The following is a 19,022-nucleotide window of genomic DNA, read 5'->3' as shown; positions in this document are numbered from 1 at the left end:
TACAGGCATGAGCCACAGGGCCCAGCCTCTGACTTCAATTTCTTAAGGTCATATAGGAGGGGATAGAGAGAGGATTTGTAATTGTTTGCTTATTAAAACTAGCCTTTTTTTTAAGGGCTAGTTTTAACCTGTCAAATGAAAACAGTATCTATCTCATGAAATAGTTATTAAATGTGATGGGATAGTGTATGCAAATATATATATGGCATGACTGGCACATATGTAGAACCCAAATGTTACTTACCTATTCTTTCTTTCTCCTGAGAAAAAGAAAATAACCTACTGATTTATCAATAGATTTGTGTTTCCCAAGTTCTTATAGAAGCCATATTCCTTGGTGAACTCATACAGTTCCGTGATTTTAAATGCCAAGTATACACTGAAGACTTGAAGTTTATCATCTCCAGTCCTAATCTCTCTCAAGAACTCCAGACTTGTATCTACCTAACTCCTCAAAATCTCCACTTGAATGGCTAATATATCTCTCAAAGTAACATGTTCAAAACCAAACTCCTGATCTGCTCTCCCATATTTGCTCTGTCTGCAGCCTTCCTCATCTCAGCTGGCATCAAGTCCATCCATAACCTTCTACACTCTTGAAACAAACCCTTGACTCCTCTCTCCAATGCCCTACATTCCGAGTGAAATTATATTGGCTCTACCTGGAAAACATGTCTGAAATCTGACTAGTTCTTGCCATTTTCAATGCTGCAACCTGCCTAAACCACCATCATCTCATCATCTCTTGCTGGATTACTGCAAATAATCTCCTAAATTCTCTCTTGCCCTCTTGCCACAGAACTTTTTTTTTTTTGAGACGGAGTCTGGCTCTGTCACCTAGGCTGGAGTGCAGTGGCACAATCCTGGCTCACTGCAAGCTCCGACTCCCAGGTTCATGTGATTCTCCTGCCTCAGCCTGCCGAGTAGCTGGGACTACAGGTGCCCACCACCATGCCCGGCTAATTTTTTGTATTTTTAGTAGAGACGGGGTTTCACCGTGTTAGCCAGGATGGTCTTGATCTCCTGACCTGGTGATCTGCCCACCTCGGCCTCCCAAAGTGCTGGGATTACAGGCATGAGCCACAACACCCGGCCCACAGAACTCTTTTAAAACCTTAGATTCTATCACTCCTTTTGACACAAAATAAAAGCAAAAATCCTAATTCTTCCCTGTTCCTCACTCCACACCAACCTATTAGCCTTCTATCCCTCTGCCTGAGATACTCTTTCTCCTGATGACTGGCTTGGCTATCATTCTCCAGTCTACACGCAAATTTCAACCCCAGTGAGGTTGACCTTGATATCCCTATTTCATTCTATAACAACCCTATTCCTACACTCCCATTGCCTCTTACTCTATTACCTTTTTGTTTTTAGTAGGACTTGCCATCTTTTAACATACTATACAATTACTGGGGTTATATTTATAAATACTGTCTGCTTTACCCATTAAGAGGTAAGGTCCACAAAAGAAGGGATTTTTCTTTAATCTATTTGGTTCACTAAGATATCCTAAGAACCTAAAACAGTACCTAACAGAGTAAACACTCAATAAATGTTTATTAACCAATTAAATGAATTAATCTCCATTTATTATTAGCCCAAATTACACTAAGCTGAATGCTTGTCATAATCTAAGTTTTTCAAAGATATTACCTATATATACATTAAATCTTTTTTTTTTTTTTTTTTTTGGAGATGGAGTCTCGCTCTGTCGCCTAGGCTGGAGGGCAGTGGCGTGATCTCGGCTCACTGCAAGTTCTGCCTCCCGGGTTCATGCCATTCTCCTGCCTCAGCCTCCCGAGTAGCTGGTACTACAGGTGCCCATCACCGCGCCCGCCACCACGCCTGGCTAATTTTTTGTATTTTTAGTAGAGACGGGGTTTCACCATGTTAGCCAGGATGGTCTCGATCTCCTGACCTCATGATCTGCCCGCCTCGGTCTCCCAAAGTGCTGGGATTACAGGCAAGAGCCACAGTGCCCGGCCCACATTAAATCTTTTTATAATATATATCATATCTGAGGACCTCGCTAAAAATTTTCTTTAAATGCTGCCTTACTAATTTTCCAAAGTTTTGGGAGTAGGCAGAAGATTCCCTGTCCCATCATGTATCAAGGAGGCTTCAGAGATAGCTGACATATTGTCACAGCATCTATGAACCATAAAAACTGACTTATGGAATTTAAAAGGCCTCATTCCATTTTGTCCTTCTTCACCGTGATCTCATCTCTCAATCAAGTATACCATCAAATTCAGGAACATCAGTATTACAGCAGAGTAAACTTAGAGGAGCAAAATAAGAAAGTTAAAATAAAGATATATAAAGTCCTTTCCAGCTTTTTCCAACTATATAACTGCTGTATTTGATATCTCTAAAAGCAGTGTAAGATATCTATATAAAGAATGTAGGCTTGGCATGGTGGCTTATGCCTGTAATCCCAGCACAACACTTTGGCCGACTAAGGTGAGAGGTTCACTTGAGGCCAGGAGTTCAAGACCATCCTGGGCAACACAGCAAGACCCTGTCTCTACAAAAAATTTAAAAAATTAGTCAGGTGTGGTTGCCTGTCCCTGTAGACCTAACTACTAAGGAGGCTGAGGCAAGAGGGTAACTTGAGCCCAGGAGTTCAAGGGTGCATGCTGTGAGCTACAAGTGTGCCACTGCACTATAGCCTGGGTGACAGAGCAAGACCTCTAAAAACAAAGCAAAACAAACAAAACATGAATGTAGATCGACTAGTAAATAATCAATAACAATATAATTTTATTACATACCCAAATGAAACTTTCTAGCGACTACTAGGCTACTTACAAATATGAACTTATTAAGTTACCAAAGACACGATTTATGTAACTATTTCTAGATATGTGAGCCATTGGGGAGAAAAATTTTACTGGGGCAGATATGAATGAATATTTCAAGTATCTTATTTTCAACCAATGGTATATAAATACAGTGAGTTTCTTTTTTCTTTTTTTTTGGAGACAGGGTCTTGCTGGAGGGCAGTGGCGTGATCACGGCTCACTGCATCCTCTACCTCCTAGGTCTCCTGGGTTCAAGCAATCCTCTCACATCAGCCTCCTGAGTAGCTGGGACTACAGGTGCACCACCAAGCCTAGCTAATTTTTTTTATTTTTAGTAGAAACAGAGTCTCACTACATTGCCCAGGCTGGGCTCAAACTTCTGAGCTCAAGCAATCTTCCTGTCTCGGCCTTCCAAAGTACTAGGATTACAGGTATGAGTCGCCACACCCCACACAGTGTTTTTTTTTAATGTATCAACTGTGAACCAGATTACTGAAGACTCTATATGCTCCTTAAGTATATATCACATAATTGTGTAAATATATATGTAAATAAATATACATAGTACATTAAAACATAACTTTGTGCCAACATTTGTAATAGCAAGACTATAAACCACTAAAATATCCATTATAAAGAATCGAATAATATAAACATATAATGGAATATTTACACAGCCACGAGAAAGAATAAAGTAGATTTCTATGTGTGAATGTGTAACAAACTACAAGATAAGCCATTAGGTAAGAAAATTCAGAGTACATTAGGCTTCCATGTGTGCACTCATGCATATGTGTATATATGTGTGTTAATGTGTTAGACACAGAGAAATATAACATATGAACATACTATTGTATAGGCAAAGAATATTTGTCAGTGGCTACCCCAAATAAGCTAGAAAGAGTGTCTTTGGGAGACAGGGATCAGGTAACTAGGAAGGGAAGGAGGCTATTTTTCACTATGTACTCTTTTGCGCTATTTAAATTTTTAACCTGTGCATGTATTACATTTCTAATTCCAAAAACAAGATATTGTTCTTATTTTTCTGACACTGGCATTTTTTTAAATATTAAAAATATATAACCAGGCATGGTGGTACATGCCTGTAGTCCCAGCTACTCAGTGGACTGAGGAGAGAGATTTGCTAGAGCCCAGGAGTTCAACGCTGCAGCGAGCTATGATTGTACCACAGTACTCCAGCCTGGGCAAACGAGCAAGACCCCATCTCTAAAAAATATATATATACACACACACACGCTATAATTTAAAACTAGCTTTAGGCAGGGTGTGGTGGTCTTTAATTCCAACATTCTCGGAAGCCGAGACAGGAGGATCACTTGAGCCCAGGAGTTAGAGAACAGCCTGGGAAACACAGGGAGACCCCATCTCCACAAAAAATTTAAAAAGGAGCTGGACATGGTGGCTTATGCCTGTAGTCTCAGCTACTTGGGAGGCTGAGGCAGAAGAATCGCTTGAGCCCAGCAAGTCGAGACTGCAAAGAGCTGTGATCACACCACTGCACTCCACCATGGGAAACAGAGCAAGACTTTGTCTCAAAAAGAAAAGAAAAAAAAATCAAACTAGCTTTAGAAAAATAGGAACAGTATCTTTATTTTTTACAGAAAAAGCAAGAGAGAGAATGCCAAAAGAGGTATCAGAAAAGACAAAGCTTTTTTCAGGGAAGAGGGCTATTACCTACATGCCAACTGACTCAGCCAGGATTAGTGAGATCTGCATACCCTTACTTAGACAATTCCCAACTATGATGGTTTGACTTTATGATGATGTGAAAAATGATATGAGTTCAGTAGAAACCATATTTCAGATTTTGAGGTTTAATCTTTTCCCAGGTTAGTGATTAGGCTACAGCTCCCAGTGAACCACTCAATTAGGAGGGTAAACAACTGATACAGTATACTGTGCTGTCAGGTAATTTTGCCCAACTGTAGCTAATGTAAGCATTCTGGGCCTATTTAAGGTAGGCTAGGCTAAGCTATGATGTTTGATGGGTTAGGTGAATTAAACGCATTTTCGACTTAACAATAGTTTCTACTTAACAAGGGTTTTATTGGGATGTAACTATTTTAAGTCAGTACTGTTATGTCAAAAATGTGTTTAATGCCTGAATAAACTCATCCTAAAGTCAAAAACTGGAAGTCAAATCATCGTAAATCTAGATATTCCTTGACTTATGGATGGGGCTACATTCTGATAAATGAATTGTAAATTCAAAATGTGGGGACCATCTGCAAAGAAATGTATTTTCACACAGACCGAATGACTAGCCAAAGGCTAGTTTTATTTTGTAAGAAACTGCAATAAAATTAAAATTTCGGTCCAGTACTAATTACTAAGTACTGAAATGAGACACAAACATATATTGATTTGTTGGTAACAATGTTTTGGTCGATAACAAACCAAATGTATGACGGTGATCACATAAAACTGTAACACTGTATTTTTACTGTACCTTTTCTATTTTTTTCTTTTCCTTTTTTTTTTTTGAGACGGAGTCTTGCTTTGTCACCAGGCTGGAATGCAGTGGCACAATCTCAGGTCGCTGCAACCCTGCAACCTCTGCCTCCCGGGTTCAAGCAATTCTCCTGCCTCAGCCTCCCGAGTAACTGGGACTACAGGTGTGCTCCACCACGCCCAGCTAAGTTTTTGTATTTTTAGTAGAGACAGGCTTTCTCCATGTTGGCCAGGATGGTCTGTATCTCTTGACCTCATGATCCGCCTGCCTTGGCTTCCCAAAGTATCAGGATTACAGGTGTGAGCCACCGCGCCTGGCCTGTTTAAATGTTTTAATACACAAATACTTACCTTTGTATACCACTGCCTAAAGTATTCAGTACAGTAGCAGGCTGTACAAATTTGTGGCCTAGAAGCAACAGGTTATAGACCATATCACCTAGCATGCAGTAGGCTATACCATCTAGGTTTGGGTGCTCACATACCTAGATAATATAGCCAGGAGAGAGCCCTCACCAGGAACCCAACTCCTCATCTGGGACTTCCAACCTCTGAAAGTCTGAGAAAATACATTTCTGTTGTTTAAACCACCTAGCCACTCAAGTTCCTGGATCTATGCGGGGAGGAGGGGCAGGGGGAAGTTAACTACCCAGCCTATATTTTCTTTTGGCAACCCAAGCTAATATATGAGAGAGAGAGAGAGAGAGAGAGAGAGAGAGAGAGAGAGAGAGACAGAGAGACAGAGAGAGAGACAGAGACAGAGACAGAGACAGAGAGAGAGGAAAAAATATATATAGTATATTTAGGTATATATGGTATACATATATTTTAATATATATACTAGATATATGTCTATACCATACAATGTGTAGAAAAGATCTAAACACACAGACTATTAATAATGATTAACCCTGGACAATAAGATGAGGAGACTGATTTATTTTGACTTTATACACTTCTATTCCAATGTAAATTTTTACCAAAAAAGTGTACCTTTCATCATGTAAAAACTGAGGGCCAAGCATGGTGACTCACACCTGCAATTCCAGCACTTTGGGAGGCTGAGGCAGCCTTGAAGTTAGGGGTTCGAGACCAGCCTGGCCAACATGGTGAAACCCTCATCTCTACTAAAAATATAAAAATTAGCTGGGCGTGGTGGCGCAAGCCTGTAATCCTAGCTACTCAGGAGGCCGAGACATGAGAATTGAGAATCACTTGAACCTGGGAGGTGGAGGCTGCAGTGTGCCAAAATTGCGCCACTGCACTCCAGCCTGGGTGACAGAGGGAAACTGTCTCAAAAAAAAAAAAAAAATTAGCTTGGCACGGTGGCTTCCACCTGTCATCCCAGCTACTTCAGAGACCAAGGCAGGAGTATTGCTTGAGGCCAGAAGTTCAAGGCCAGCTCGTCTCCTTAAAAAAAAATTAAAAGTTAAACACAAATTAGGCTAGGCACAGTGGGTCACGCCTATAATCCTAGCACTTTGGGAGGTCAAGGTGAGCAGATTGCTTGAGGTCAAGAGTTTGAGACCCGCCTGGCCAACATGGTGAAACCCTGTCTCTACTAAAAAGGCAAAGAAATTAGCCAGGCATGGTGGCATGCGCCTGTAAGTCCAGCTACTCACGAGTCTATGGCATGAGAATCGCTTGAACCCAGGAGGCAGAGGTTGCAGTGAGCAGAGATCACACCACTGCACTCCAGCCTGGGTGATAGAGTGAGACTCTGTCTCAAAAAATTGTCAAAAAAAAGTCAAAAAATTGAAAGCCAAACCATTAAGTTAGGCACGATCTGTAATATGTACACACACACACACACGCAAGTGCAAATAAGACCGTGGAAATGTGAACAAGTAGACTACAGCAATCAATACTGGCCATGATACTGTACTACAGCTACAAAAGATGTTACTATCCTTTATAAAAGAAGAGTACATGAGATATCCGTATTGTATCTTACAATTTCGGGTGATTCTATAATTATCTCAAAATAAAAAGTTCATTTAAAATTGGGGGAAAAATTCCTCAAAATGGCATATAAAAGGATGATATTGGGCCAGGCGCGGTGGCTCACGCCTGTAGTCCCAGCGCTTTCGGAGGCTGAGGCAGGTGGATCACGAGGTCAGGAGTTCAAGACCAGCCTGGCCAAGATGGTGAAACCCCATCTCTACTAAAAATACGAGAATTAGCCAGTCGCGGTGGCAGGCTCCTGTAATCCCAGCTACTTGGGAGGCTGAGGCAGGAGAACCGCTTGAACCTGGGCAGCAGAGGTTGCAGTGAGCCAAGATGGCACCAGTGCACTCCATCCTGGGCTACAGAGTGAGGCTCTGAGGAAAAAAAAAAAAAAAAAAGGATGATGTTTTGGTTTGCTTTTGATAATCATTTATCTTCTTAAAGGGTCATTTCAAATGCACTTTCAGTCTATGATCATACCACTCTGAACACGCCCGATCTCATCAAATGCACTTTTACAGGAAAAAGTGCTTTATTCGTTAACTGAATCTTACCTGGAGTTATGTTATCCCTCGAGTTTTCCTCATAAAACTTATCGAAACCGGCCGGGCCCAGTGGCTCACGCCTGTAATCCCAGCACTTTGGGAGGCCGAGGCAGGTGGATCATTAGGTCAGGAGATCGAGACCATCCTGGCTAACACGGTGAAACCCCGTCTCTACTAAAAATACAAAAAAATTATCCGGGCGTGGTGGCGGGCGCCTGTAGTCCCAGCTACTCAGGAGGCTGAGGCAGGAATGGCGTGAACCCGGGAGGCGGAGCTCGCAGTGAGCCGAGACTGCACCACTGCACTCCAGCCTGGGAGACAGAGCGAGACTCCATATCAAAAAAAAAAAAAAAAAAAAAAAAAAAAAAAAAACTTATCGAAACCAAGTATTACCTTATAGATGTTTATAGCCCCACTAGAATGTAAACTCCATTAGGGCTGAATTATGTTTTTTTGTTGCTGTTGTTGTTCCTATCACCTAAATCAGAGCTTACCACCTTGGAAGCAGGATATTAAATGAGTGAAATGAACAGTATTATAAAGCCTTTGTGATATACTAAGTATATTATTCCAATAAAAATGTTTAAACTTATGCCAGCTATCCTAACAGCAAATCGCCAGTACTCACTTCTCTGTCACTTAGTATAGGTTTGTGGGATGAAAAGGCTAGTCTTGGCTTAAACAAAAACAGCTTTGCCACACGCTACACATTACATACTTCAAGTTATCCATGGCACTGCTTTCCTCCATTTGGACAATCACAATTCAATAATCTGTAGCTATTTTACTAGTCTTCAATGTATGCCCTCAAAAATTTGAAGAAGGAAATACAGAGGTTAACTATAGATTATTAATATTTAATAATAGCAATAACTAAGACTGAAACCTCAATATGTGCAGGCAATGCCATGCAATTTTCATAACATCTCCATTTTCCAGATGAGAAAAACTGAGGCTTAAAGGTTAAAAATTCGTTCAGTCACAAAGCTAGTCAAAGAGCCAGGATTCTATCTGAAACATGTCTTATTCACTAGTAACTACATTAGGAGAATTGAAAAGTGTATTTTGGTAAATTAAAACTACTGGGTTTCAAATAATGTACATAAAATACAAATATTGGCATAATATTTTACTTGTTAAAAATTGTACACTTTGAAGATTAAAGCCATTTTGAAAATCTAGCCAGTTGAAAATATTAGAATTACATCATTAAATGTCAAGAATCGATAATGCAGTTGAATACAAATCAAATCACTCTTAAGCCTTAGAAAAATCCCAAGACTAACAGAAATACGAAATGTTAAGTAAGCTACGCATGGTACGGCATACCTGTAGTCCCAGCTACTCAGGAGGCTGAGGTGTTAGGATCACTTGAGCCCAGGAGTTGGAGTCCAACCTAGACAACATAGCAAGAACTCCCAACCCCCTCCTCAAAAAAACAAAAACAAAAACAAAAACAAAAAATCAAATTGCAGTTTCCTTATAAGGTTGAAACATCATTGCAACCAAGTGTATTAAGAAAAAGCCTTTGTGCTTCAGTTTTCCAATGGTTGCAAAATAAAGTTTTCTCATGCACCCACCTCCAAGGTTTTAACACTATCTGAAACACCAACAAAACAAAAACAATTCTGCAAATGTGAAGTGCTAAAGTTAGAGTCAAAACCTCAAATGCCTAGATATAAAAGTCATCCAGTTAGGGAATGAGTCAAAATGGAGAGAACTATGCTCTATCAACAGCTCTAATTCCAACACAGGTAAGAGACATCCTTAAAGGGAAACCAGAAATTTGTACTTCTATATTAAATCTTTTGTTTCTTTTGTTGTCAATTCAATCAAAACCCACAAACATAGATATTAAAAACACTAAATTATGGTATATATGGTGGCTCACAGGGTAGGCAGATCGCTTTGAGCCCAGAAGTTTGAGACCGGCCTGGGCAACATGGGGAAACCTCATCTCTACCAAAAATACAAAATAATTAGAGGTGCTCGGTAGCCAGTGCCTGTGGTCCCTGTCTCAAAAAAAAAAAAAAAATTGCCATCTATTTTAACTGCCTCACACACACAATTAACAAATGAAGGCCAGATGTGGTAGCTCACACCTATAATCCCAGTACTTTGAGAAGTCAAGGCAGGAGATTGCTAGAGCCCAGGAGTTCGAAACCAGCCTGGACAACACAGCAAGACATCATCTCTTCAAAATAAAATAAACGGATCAATACTGTCTCAAAACACACTGAATGAGAATACAGTAAAAGGTAGAAAGCAGTCTAAAAAATGAACAGTAAGTGTAAAAACTCAAAAAAGCCATACAATTACCAACACAACCTTTTTTCCTGATTGCTGAGCAACATTATTTCCCACTCCTTGGTATCTCTCAGTAATACCTAGGTTGTGATTCCTTATGAAGAAATCTCCATCCATAAGGAATTACTGAGAGATACCAAGAAGCCTATCACAGAAAAGAGGAGCCTTAGGCTTCAGCCAGACAAGCTAAAGCAAACACCACAGAATCCAAATACATAAATCAACTATTTAATCAGACAACTTTTACTAACAAGTGACAAAGTATTAATTTTAAAATACCTTTTCAGCATTAACTGCCTGTCCTCTCGAGTCCCTATATCTCAATTATTTTCCTAAGATGTCCCACCTTTGAGCCACTGCTAATATTTTTTCCTCCACCTTAAGGGTACTTACCTTCCCCTCCCATCTTCATCTGCTTACATCCTGTCCTCTTTCAAGTCTCAGCCCTACTACCTATTGTGTGTTAATTAGAAAATCCTCGGCCAGGTGCGGTGGCTCCCGCCAGTAATCCCTAGGAGGCCGAGGCAGGCGGATCACCTGAGATCAGGAGTTTGAGACCAGCCTGACCAACATGGAGAAACCCCGTGTCTACTAAAACTACAATATTAGCTGAGCGTGGTGGTGCATGCCTGTAATCCCAGCTACTAGGGAGTCTGAGGCAGGAGAATCTCTTGAACCCGGGAGGCAGAGGTTGCGGTGAGCCGAGATCACTAGATTGCACTCCAGCCTCGTAAACAAGAGCGAAACTCCGTCTCAAAAAAAAAAAAAAGAAAAAAAGAAAAAGAAAATCCTAGAATGATCGTCAGAGCTGTCTGTCAGGAATAAGATTAATAGATAAATAAAACTTTAAAAGTTTTTTTAAAAAGAAAATCCTAGAAAGATCACCTATGAAGTCTAACACCAGCATTTTAAAAAGTGCCTCTTTCTGGCCAGCACAGTGGCTCACACCTGTAATCCCAGCACTTTGGGAGACCGAGGCGGGAGGATCACCTGAGGTCAGGAGTTCGAGACCCACCTGGCCAACATGGCGAAACCCCGTCTCTACTAAAAATACAAAAATAAGCCGGTCGTGGTGGCGCATGCCTGTAAAACCCAGCTACTTGGGAGGCTGAGGCAGGAGAATTGCTTGAACCTGGGAGGTGGAGGTTGCTGTGAGCCGAGATCGCACCACTGCACTTCAGCCTGGGAGACAAGCAAGCCTCCGTCTCAAAAAAAAAAAAAAAAGTGTCTCTTTCTGTCAGTTAAGAAAACTATTGTTCAGTGTCATTGTTTACTAATCAAACATTACTACTGAGTCACGACTCACACATCCAGCAAAATTTTAACCTGAAAATGCAAAGTTGATGCTCGAAAGTGATAAAATTCCACCCATAAGTAACCATTTGTTTTACAAAACATCTGAATTTACAAATTAATTTTCTTAGCATTATCAGCCTTAGCAAATATATCTTCATTAAAGTCAAGCCCATCACAACAAATGAAACACTACTATAAAAGAAAAAGAAAGAAGAGAGAAAGGAGAAAAGAAAAGAACAGAACAGAACAACACTTGGCCCAGCATGGTGCCTCACTCCTGTAATCCCAGCACTTTGGGAGGCCCAGGCAGGAAGATCGCTTGAGCCCAGGAGTTACAGACCAGCTTGGGCAACATAGGAAGATCCCGTCTCGAAAGAAAAAGCAAGAAAGCAAAACCCCGGGGAAGATATTAAATAATCCTCATAGACCAATTAAATGCTAAAACTTCCTATCAGGTTCATTAACAGTGTTTAAGAAAAAGACAAAATGTTCTCATGTACAAATTGAACTGCCTATCAGATTATTTTAAGATCTAGTTCTCCAGAATTCCCAAGAAAGTAGGACTCCTATTTGGTTTAGAAACGCTCAATATACTAAGAAACAAAACAGGGACATCTGGCACCGGCTCTATTCGTAAAGGCAACATTCTCTAATAGATTACGCTCACATTCAATTGTAAACTCCACTAACAACTAACAAGCTTCAGGTCAATAGATAACAACACACTGAGAGGCTGAGGAGGACAGATCACTTGAGGCCAGCAGTTTGAGACCAGCCTGGCCAACACAACGAGACTACTATCTCAACTAAAACTACAAAAAATTATCTGGCCGTGGTGGCGCGCGCCTGTAGTCCCAGCTACTCCGTAGGCAGAGGCAACAGAATCGCTTGAACTCGGGAGGCGGAGGTTGCAGTGAGCTGAGATTGCGCAACTGCACTCCAGCCTGAGCGACAGGGCGAGACTCTCTCCAAAACAACAACAACAACAACACATGAAAAAGAAATATAAACAGCCTTAAGATGTCCCCACCCAAGGGCTCAGTCGCACATAAACGCAGGCTGCACATGACATGCATTCAAGACACAATGCTAAGAGTTTGCTTGATACAAAGCTATAGAAGACAGGATCCCAGCTGACACCAGCAAACTTATTCTAGCTTTCAGGGAAACTCAGATGAAATGCGTCTTTGTGAAATCCCTACTCTAAACTCTCGATTAAACCTGAGCACACTTTGAACGCGACAGTCCGCTCCCTCCTAATCCTTAGAAAGCATTTCCTGCCTGCAAAACCTTTCTCCCGCAAGCCTTCTACAAACTTTTTCCGTTCTTTCAACTTACTCCACGAAGCCTTAAGCCCGCCCCTCACCTCCCGCCCCCTACACACACACACACACACACACACACACACACACACACACACAAACACACCCCTCCCCACTAGGGAACCTCAACACTCTGCAGACGCCACTCCACAAGGACACGCAAAACACATGTGCCTGCAAACCCAGCCCCTTTCCACACCCCCCGGAAACGACACCCCCTTTCTCACACTCCGCACGCCACAGCCCATCCCCCTTCCTCCCCGCCCCCACCTCACATCACCCCAGTCCTCCCACCCACGTTCCCGGGAACCCAACCTCCCAGCGCTCTCCGACTTGCCGAAGGCAGTAGGGAGGGGAAGCAGGAAGAAGGAAGGAGGGCTCAGGCCCGGCCTAGGCCTCTCAGACCGCTTTGGGAGGTGAGGGGGGGAGCCCGCGGGCCGTGCTCAGCTCCCGTCGGCAGCAGGGCCTCATCCGGCCCAGGCCTGCCCTCCGCCGCCGCGGCCCGCCCCGCCCGCAAAACACTCACTTGCCAGCCGCGGTCCATCGAGTCCCCCGCTGCTGCCTCCTCCGCCGGCTGCGGCTCCGGTCCCCGGGTCCCCCAGGTCCGGCTTCTTGGGCCCGGGGGGCGGCCCAACTCCCCCGCCCGCGACGGCTCCCGGCGGAAAGCCGGCCACGGGTGCACCAGCCAGAGCCAGGGGGACGCTGTTGCTATGGAGGCCGAGGCCCGGGGCAGCCCCGGCGGCAGGGTCCTCATGCAGGAACTGACACTCCTCCCCGTAGAAGCAAGTCTTATCCTTAGCGTAGTAGCGGCAGTACTTCAGCTTCACTCCTACCGCCGCCCCGCCGGGGACACCCCCGACCCCCGGCGGGGCCACCACCGCCACCGCCGCCGCCAGCGAGGAGGAGGAAGGGGAGGCGGCGGCCGAGGGGGGCGGGAGGCCGCCGCCACTGTTCATGGCAACGCCGCAGCCTCGTCTTCCGCCGCCGCCCGAGGAGCCGCCGCCGCCGCCGCCACCATAGACGGGGGAGGAAAGGAAGACGCTGCCGGTGCCGGATAAAAGCCTGGGCGGGTGGGTCTGTCCCGCTGCGGGAGCCGGAGCCGCCCGGGGAGAAGGGGGAGGGGAGAGGGGAGGGAGGAGGGGGTAGAAGGAGGGAGGGTAGGGGGAGAGTTGGGATTCTCTCACTCACTCTCTCGTTCTCTTTTCTTAAAGGGGCCGCGCGGGACGACGGGGTGGGCGCGCGGGCCCAGACGGGGACTTCGAGGGCGCGGGCAGGGGAACAGGGAGCGGCAGCGGCAAGCGGGTGGGGAAGGCGGAGGGGCCGGTTTATTTTTAAATTCTGCCTCCACTCGCTCTCTCGCGCTCTGGTTCCTCCGAGTTGTTTATTCCATTTTCCTCTTCCTGAGACGGCCGTCGCCGCTGCGCGTGCGCGCCGAGACGCGAGGGCTTATGGGTAGCAGGAGCGCTAGGGGAAGCCTGGCCGGCGTCGGGCCCCCGGGGGCATCCGCGAGCTATCGGCGGTTGGACCGGCGGCTCTGGGTGGCGTTCCGGACGCGGATCTGGCGCCGAAGTTCTCACGAGACCTGATACCTTCCTTATTTGTATATTCTCTTACTTAAAAAGCCAGATGTCTTTTTTTTTTTTCATTGAAAAGAGAAAATTGACAACGTAAACGGTCGTTTGGAGGGGCCACCTGGGGACGCGGCCCGAGCCCTGGCTCTACCTGAAGAATATCTTCTATTTGCCACACTTCCTCTCCCCGTTTCCTTTCTTCGCCCCTCTCCTCTTTCCCCTTCCCCTCGAAGGTAATGAGAACTACTGGACCGATTACGCTAACCTCTTGGCCCTTTGTCAAAAAATGGAGCCAAAAAGGTTGATTTAGACAGACCCCCTGCTCAGTGCAGCACCTGTTATTCTCTGTATTTATATTACCAAGGGCCTTCGGTAAATTATGAAAAATAGGATGCCACCTGGGACAACACTGCTTAGACAGCACTGGAAGACCTTTATAAATATACTAGGTTGCTTTTCTCCAATCAGCCTAGCCTTGATTTGAAATTCATTTTTATTTTTTTTGAGACGGTGAAATTCATTTTTAAAAGATAGTTTTAACCTCAGCGATCTCTGATGTTTGCGCTAATACCCTTTTAAAGGCTTTCAGAAATTTTAAGGAATTGCTATGAAAGGAAAAGTAACATTCTAGTTTTTCTCTGTAAAAGAGGTTCACAAACGGCAGATCGCTGTTATGAAAAGGAGGGGTGGAAGTATTTAAGGAATTGTGGCAAACAAAGTCACAGAAGAATGGATATAAGCAAAAGTAGCACACTGAAAAAAATGGGGAAAAGTGGAGTCTAGATCACAAACTGATAAGCTTGGTGATGTTCTCTAGCCAAATTCGAAGGTAATAACATTGTATTATGGCTTTCTGTTTAAAAGCAGTTTCGCTTATTTGATTATTCAACAAATCTTTATTAACACGCATTACGTGTACCAGAAACTGTGGTACACTTAACTGTGGAGCTGGGGAAGCAAAAGTGAACATGCCGCCTTAAGTGAGTTCAGATGGCTTATCTTCCGGTTGGGGAGGCATCAAGTACACAGGTCCGTTGTAAACCAGTGTCTTAAGTGCTAACCTTATCACATTTGCTATTAGAGGATATTAAACATGTTAGACTTCTTGGAGAAAGTTGATACTTTCACGTTCCAAGTTTGGGAACATCATTGAATTCAGACAGATCTGGATTGAAACAGATTAAAGTGCCTACACTTTAATAGCTGTGTTCCTCTCAGTTAATTGCTTCATTTCTCTGTGCCTTGTCCCACACCTGGATTAAGAATAGTACCTACTTCATAAAGTATAACTAATAATGTATATAAACTGTCCCATGCCTAGTAAGAATTCGGTAGGTTGTAACTATTATTAATAGTATTGGCCAGGCGCAGTGGCTCACGCCTGTAATCCCAGCACTTTGGGAGGCCAAGGCGGGTGGATCACCTGAGATTAGGAGTTCGAGACCAGTCTGGCCAACCTGGTGAAACACCGTCTCTACAAAAATACAAAAAAATTACTGGGCGTGGTGGCGAGCGCCTGTGATCCCAGCTACTGGGGAGGCTGAGACATAAGAATCACTTGAACCTGGGAAGCACAGGTTGCAGTGAGCCGAGATCTCGCCATTGCACGCCAGTCTGGGCGACAGAGCGAGACTCCATCTCGAAAAAAAAGTAGTATTGCTGCTAGTGGTAGTCAGTGTATAATCAAAGAGCATTCTAGGCAAACAGCTTTTATTGTTAGAATACAGTGATAGTGGAAAATGGAGCAGAGTCCACAAAAGTCCTTGTAGGGCCATGTTAAAGAATTGAACTTTTGGCCAGGCGCAGTGGCTCACGCCTGTAATCCCAGCACTTTGGGAGGCTGAGGCGAGCAGATCACGAGGTCAGGAGTTCAAGACCAGCCTGGCCAACATGGTGAAACCCCCGTCTCTGCTAAAAATACAAAAATTAGCTGGGTGTGGTGGCAGGCGCCTGTAATCTCACCTACTCGGGAGGCTGAGACAGAAGAATTGCTTGAACCCGGAAGGCAGAGGTTGCAGTGAGATCTCACCACTGCCCTCTAGCCTGGGCGACAGAGCAAGGCTCCATCTCAAAAAAAAAAAAAAAAAAGAATTGAACTTTTCTTGAGGATAATTGGAAGTTATTACAGGGTTTTTAAAAGTCAACATGGCAGGGCACAGTGGCTCACACCTCTAACCTCACTGCTTTGGAAGGAAGCCAAGGCAAGAGGATCACTTGAGTCCGGGAGTTCAAGACCCTCTTGGGAAAACTAGCAAGACCCTGTCTGTACAAAACAATTTAAAAATTAGCCAGGTGTAGAGGCACTTGCCTATAGTCCTAGCTACTGGGGAGGCTGAGGCAGAGGATCATTTGGGCTCAGGAGTTCCAGGATGCAGTGAGCTTTGAAGGTGCCATTTCATGCCAACCTGCACAGCAGTGAGACCCTCTCGGTCAATAAATAAAAAATAAACTTATTTGCCACACATTTCATATCTCCACACGTTTTTAGGAGACAACTACTTATTCCTATAGTAGGGTTGTCTTTTTAAGCAGGGTTCATTGTTGAGTATTCCTTTACTAAAAATAAATATGTAGTCAACTCTAAGTTATTTTCATGTTAATGAAGATTACATCCAAAACTGCAAATAATCCATAAATTATTCATAAAATGTATATTTGACCTCCAACAGCATTTCCCCAGCAACAGAGACTACATTGCTAAAGGGTAATGTTAATTTCTATTAAATGCTAATAATTGAGGCCAAGCGCATTGGCTCACACCTGTAATCCTAGCACTTTGGGAGGCGGAAGTGGGTGGATCACTTGAGGTAAGGAGTTTGAGACCAGCCTGACCAACATGGTGAAACCCCGTCTCTACCAAAAATACAGAAAATTAGCTAGGCATGGTGGCAGGCACCTGTAATCCCAGCTTCTCGGGAGGCTGAGGCAGGAGAATTGCTTGAACCTGGGAGGCGGAGGTTACAGTGAGCCGAGATTGCGCCATTGCATTCCAGCCTGGGCAACAGAGCGAGACTCCGTCTCAAAATTAATAATAATAAAGATTGAGAGGAAAACTTCACATTTTCTGAATGGTTAATTATTATATTAGTGATAGCAGCCTGAGTCTTAAAAATTCTCCCTTAAGGACAAGCATGTGGCTCACACTTATAATCCTAACACTTTAGGAGGCCAAGGCAGGAGAATCACTTGGCTCAGAAGTTCTGAGACCAGCCTAGGCAACATAGGGAAACACTGTCTCTACAAAAAAAATTAGCTGGGCATGGTGGCATTCTGTGGTCACAGCTACTTAGGCTTAGGTGGGAGGATTGCTTGGGCCAGGAGGTCGAGGCTGCAGTGACAGCCTAGGTGACAGCAACCCTGGTGTCACCTGGTGAAAAAAAGGTGACCCTGTCTAAAAAAAATAAAAATTATCCCTTAAGATAGAGTGGAAACTGCATGTGGATAAATGAGAGTTGACTGTTTTTGAGTCCTAGAAATGAAATTTGCTGCATATGTATAAATACATTTCTTACATATTTGTAAAGTATGTTCCTTATGCACTAAGCTCTATAATTTTATACAAAGTTACTAGCAACTGCTTAATTTAATCTTGTTGACAAATTTTGGGTGCACTAGAAGCAAAAACCTTCCTATTTGTGGCAGTGATAAATAACTGATACATGACAGATTTTTTGGCCAGGCGCAGTGACCCACGCCTGTAATCCCAGCATTTTGGGAGTCCAAGGCAGGCGAATCACTTGAGGCCAGGGTTCCAGAACAGCCAGGCCAACATGGTGAAACCCCATCTCTACTAAAAATACAAAAGTTAGCCAGACGTGTTGGTGCAAGTGCCTATAATCCCAGCTACTCGGGAGGCTGAGGCACGAGAATCACTTGAACCTGGGAGGCAGAGGTTGCAGTGAGCCAAGATCGTGCTACTGCACTCCAGCCTGGGTGACAGAGCAAGACTACGTCTCAAAAAAAAGATTTTTTAATGTATCTATAACCCTTTATAGAAGACATAGTCTTTCATCATTATCATCATACTTATGTACTGGTATATACTACATAGGTTTTTTTAGTGTTTATGGCAGTAAAAGCAATTTGTTACCTTTCTATACAAGTTTTCAAAGGATTTCAAGATGCTCATATTTATTATATTCTTGTGAAATACATTAAAGGCAAATATGATTTTGAAATTAATTATATCTTGGAAATGGCCCTGACAATCTAGTATATCATTGGTATCATCCCATACAACTACCACCAGCCGTATAGAAGTACCTTTAACTTAGCAAAGCTCACTATTACCACTTCTGTTGGTTAAGCACCTCCTACTCCAGAAACTAATATTTGTATGTGAAATATGACCATTATAATCTTAAATCGGATAATTCTCTATTAATAATTGATTTTACTATTTCAAAGACTATGTTTATTTCAGTTTAGATTTTCTAATTTATACTTGGATGAAAAACTTTAAATCAGGAGACTTGCTGAAAAATATATGTATTAAAGCAAGAATTTTTTTTTTCTTTTTTTTGAGACGGAGTCTCACTCTGTCGCCCAGGCTAGAGCGCAGTGGCGCAATCCCGGCTCACTGCAAGCTCCACCTCCCGGGTTCACGCCATTCTCCTGCCTCAGCCTCCTGAGTAGCTGGGATTACAGGCATGCGCCACCACTCCCAGCTAATTTTGTATTTTTAGTAGAGACGGGGTTTCTCCATGTTGGCCAGGCTGGTCTCGAACTCCTGACCTCAAGTGATCCACCCGCCTT

At 43.5% G+C, this 19,022-nt stretch overlaps 1 protein-coding gene across 7 annotated transcripts in view; it reads right to left on the bottom strand.

Annotated features, from left to right (window-relative positions):
- PAN3 (poly(A) specific ribonuclease subunit PAN3) overlaps nucleotides 1-17,969 on the bottom strand; it is a 162,755-nt gene extending 144,786 nt beyond the window's left edge. For 2 of the 7 annotated variants that reach the window (XM_034936498.3, XM_034936499.3), the window contains exon 1: nucleotides 13,223-17,947. In XM_034936498.3, the coding sequence (XP_034792389.3) occupies nucleotides 13,223-13,652 (430 nt within the window). In that variant the 5' untranslated portion in view covers nucleotides 13,653-17,947. Of the gene's footprint in view, nucleotides 1-13,222 lie in introns of all 7 variants that reach the window. The other 5 variants (XM_034936502.3, XM_034936497.3, XM_063595692.1 and 2 more) reach the window with 5 other exon arrangements.
- Nucleotides 17,970-19,022: the final 1,053 nt, after the last annotated feature.

The sequence above is a fragment of the Pan paniscus genome, chromosome 14, assembly GCF_029289425.2.
Source record: "Pan paniscus chromosome 14, NHGRI_mPanPan1-v2.0_pri, whole genome shotgun sequence".
NCBI classification, from domain to species: Eukaryota; Metazoa; Chordata; class Mammalia; order Primates; family Hominidae; genus Pan; species Pan paniscus.
The sequence above is the reverse complement of the archived record's forward strand: the minus strand, read 5'-3'. Positions and strand labels throughout refer to the sequence as shown.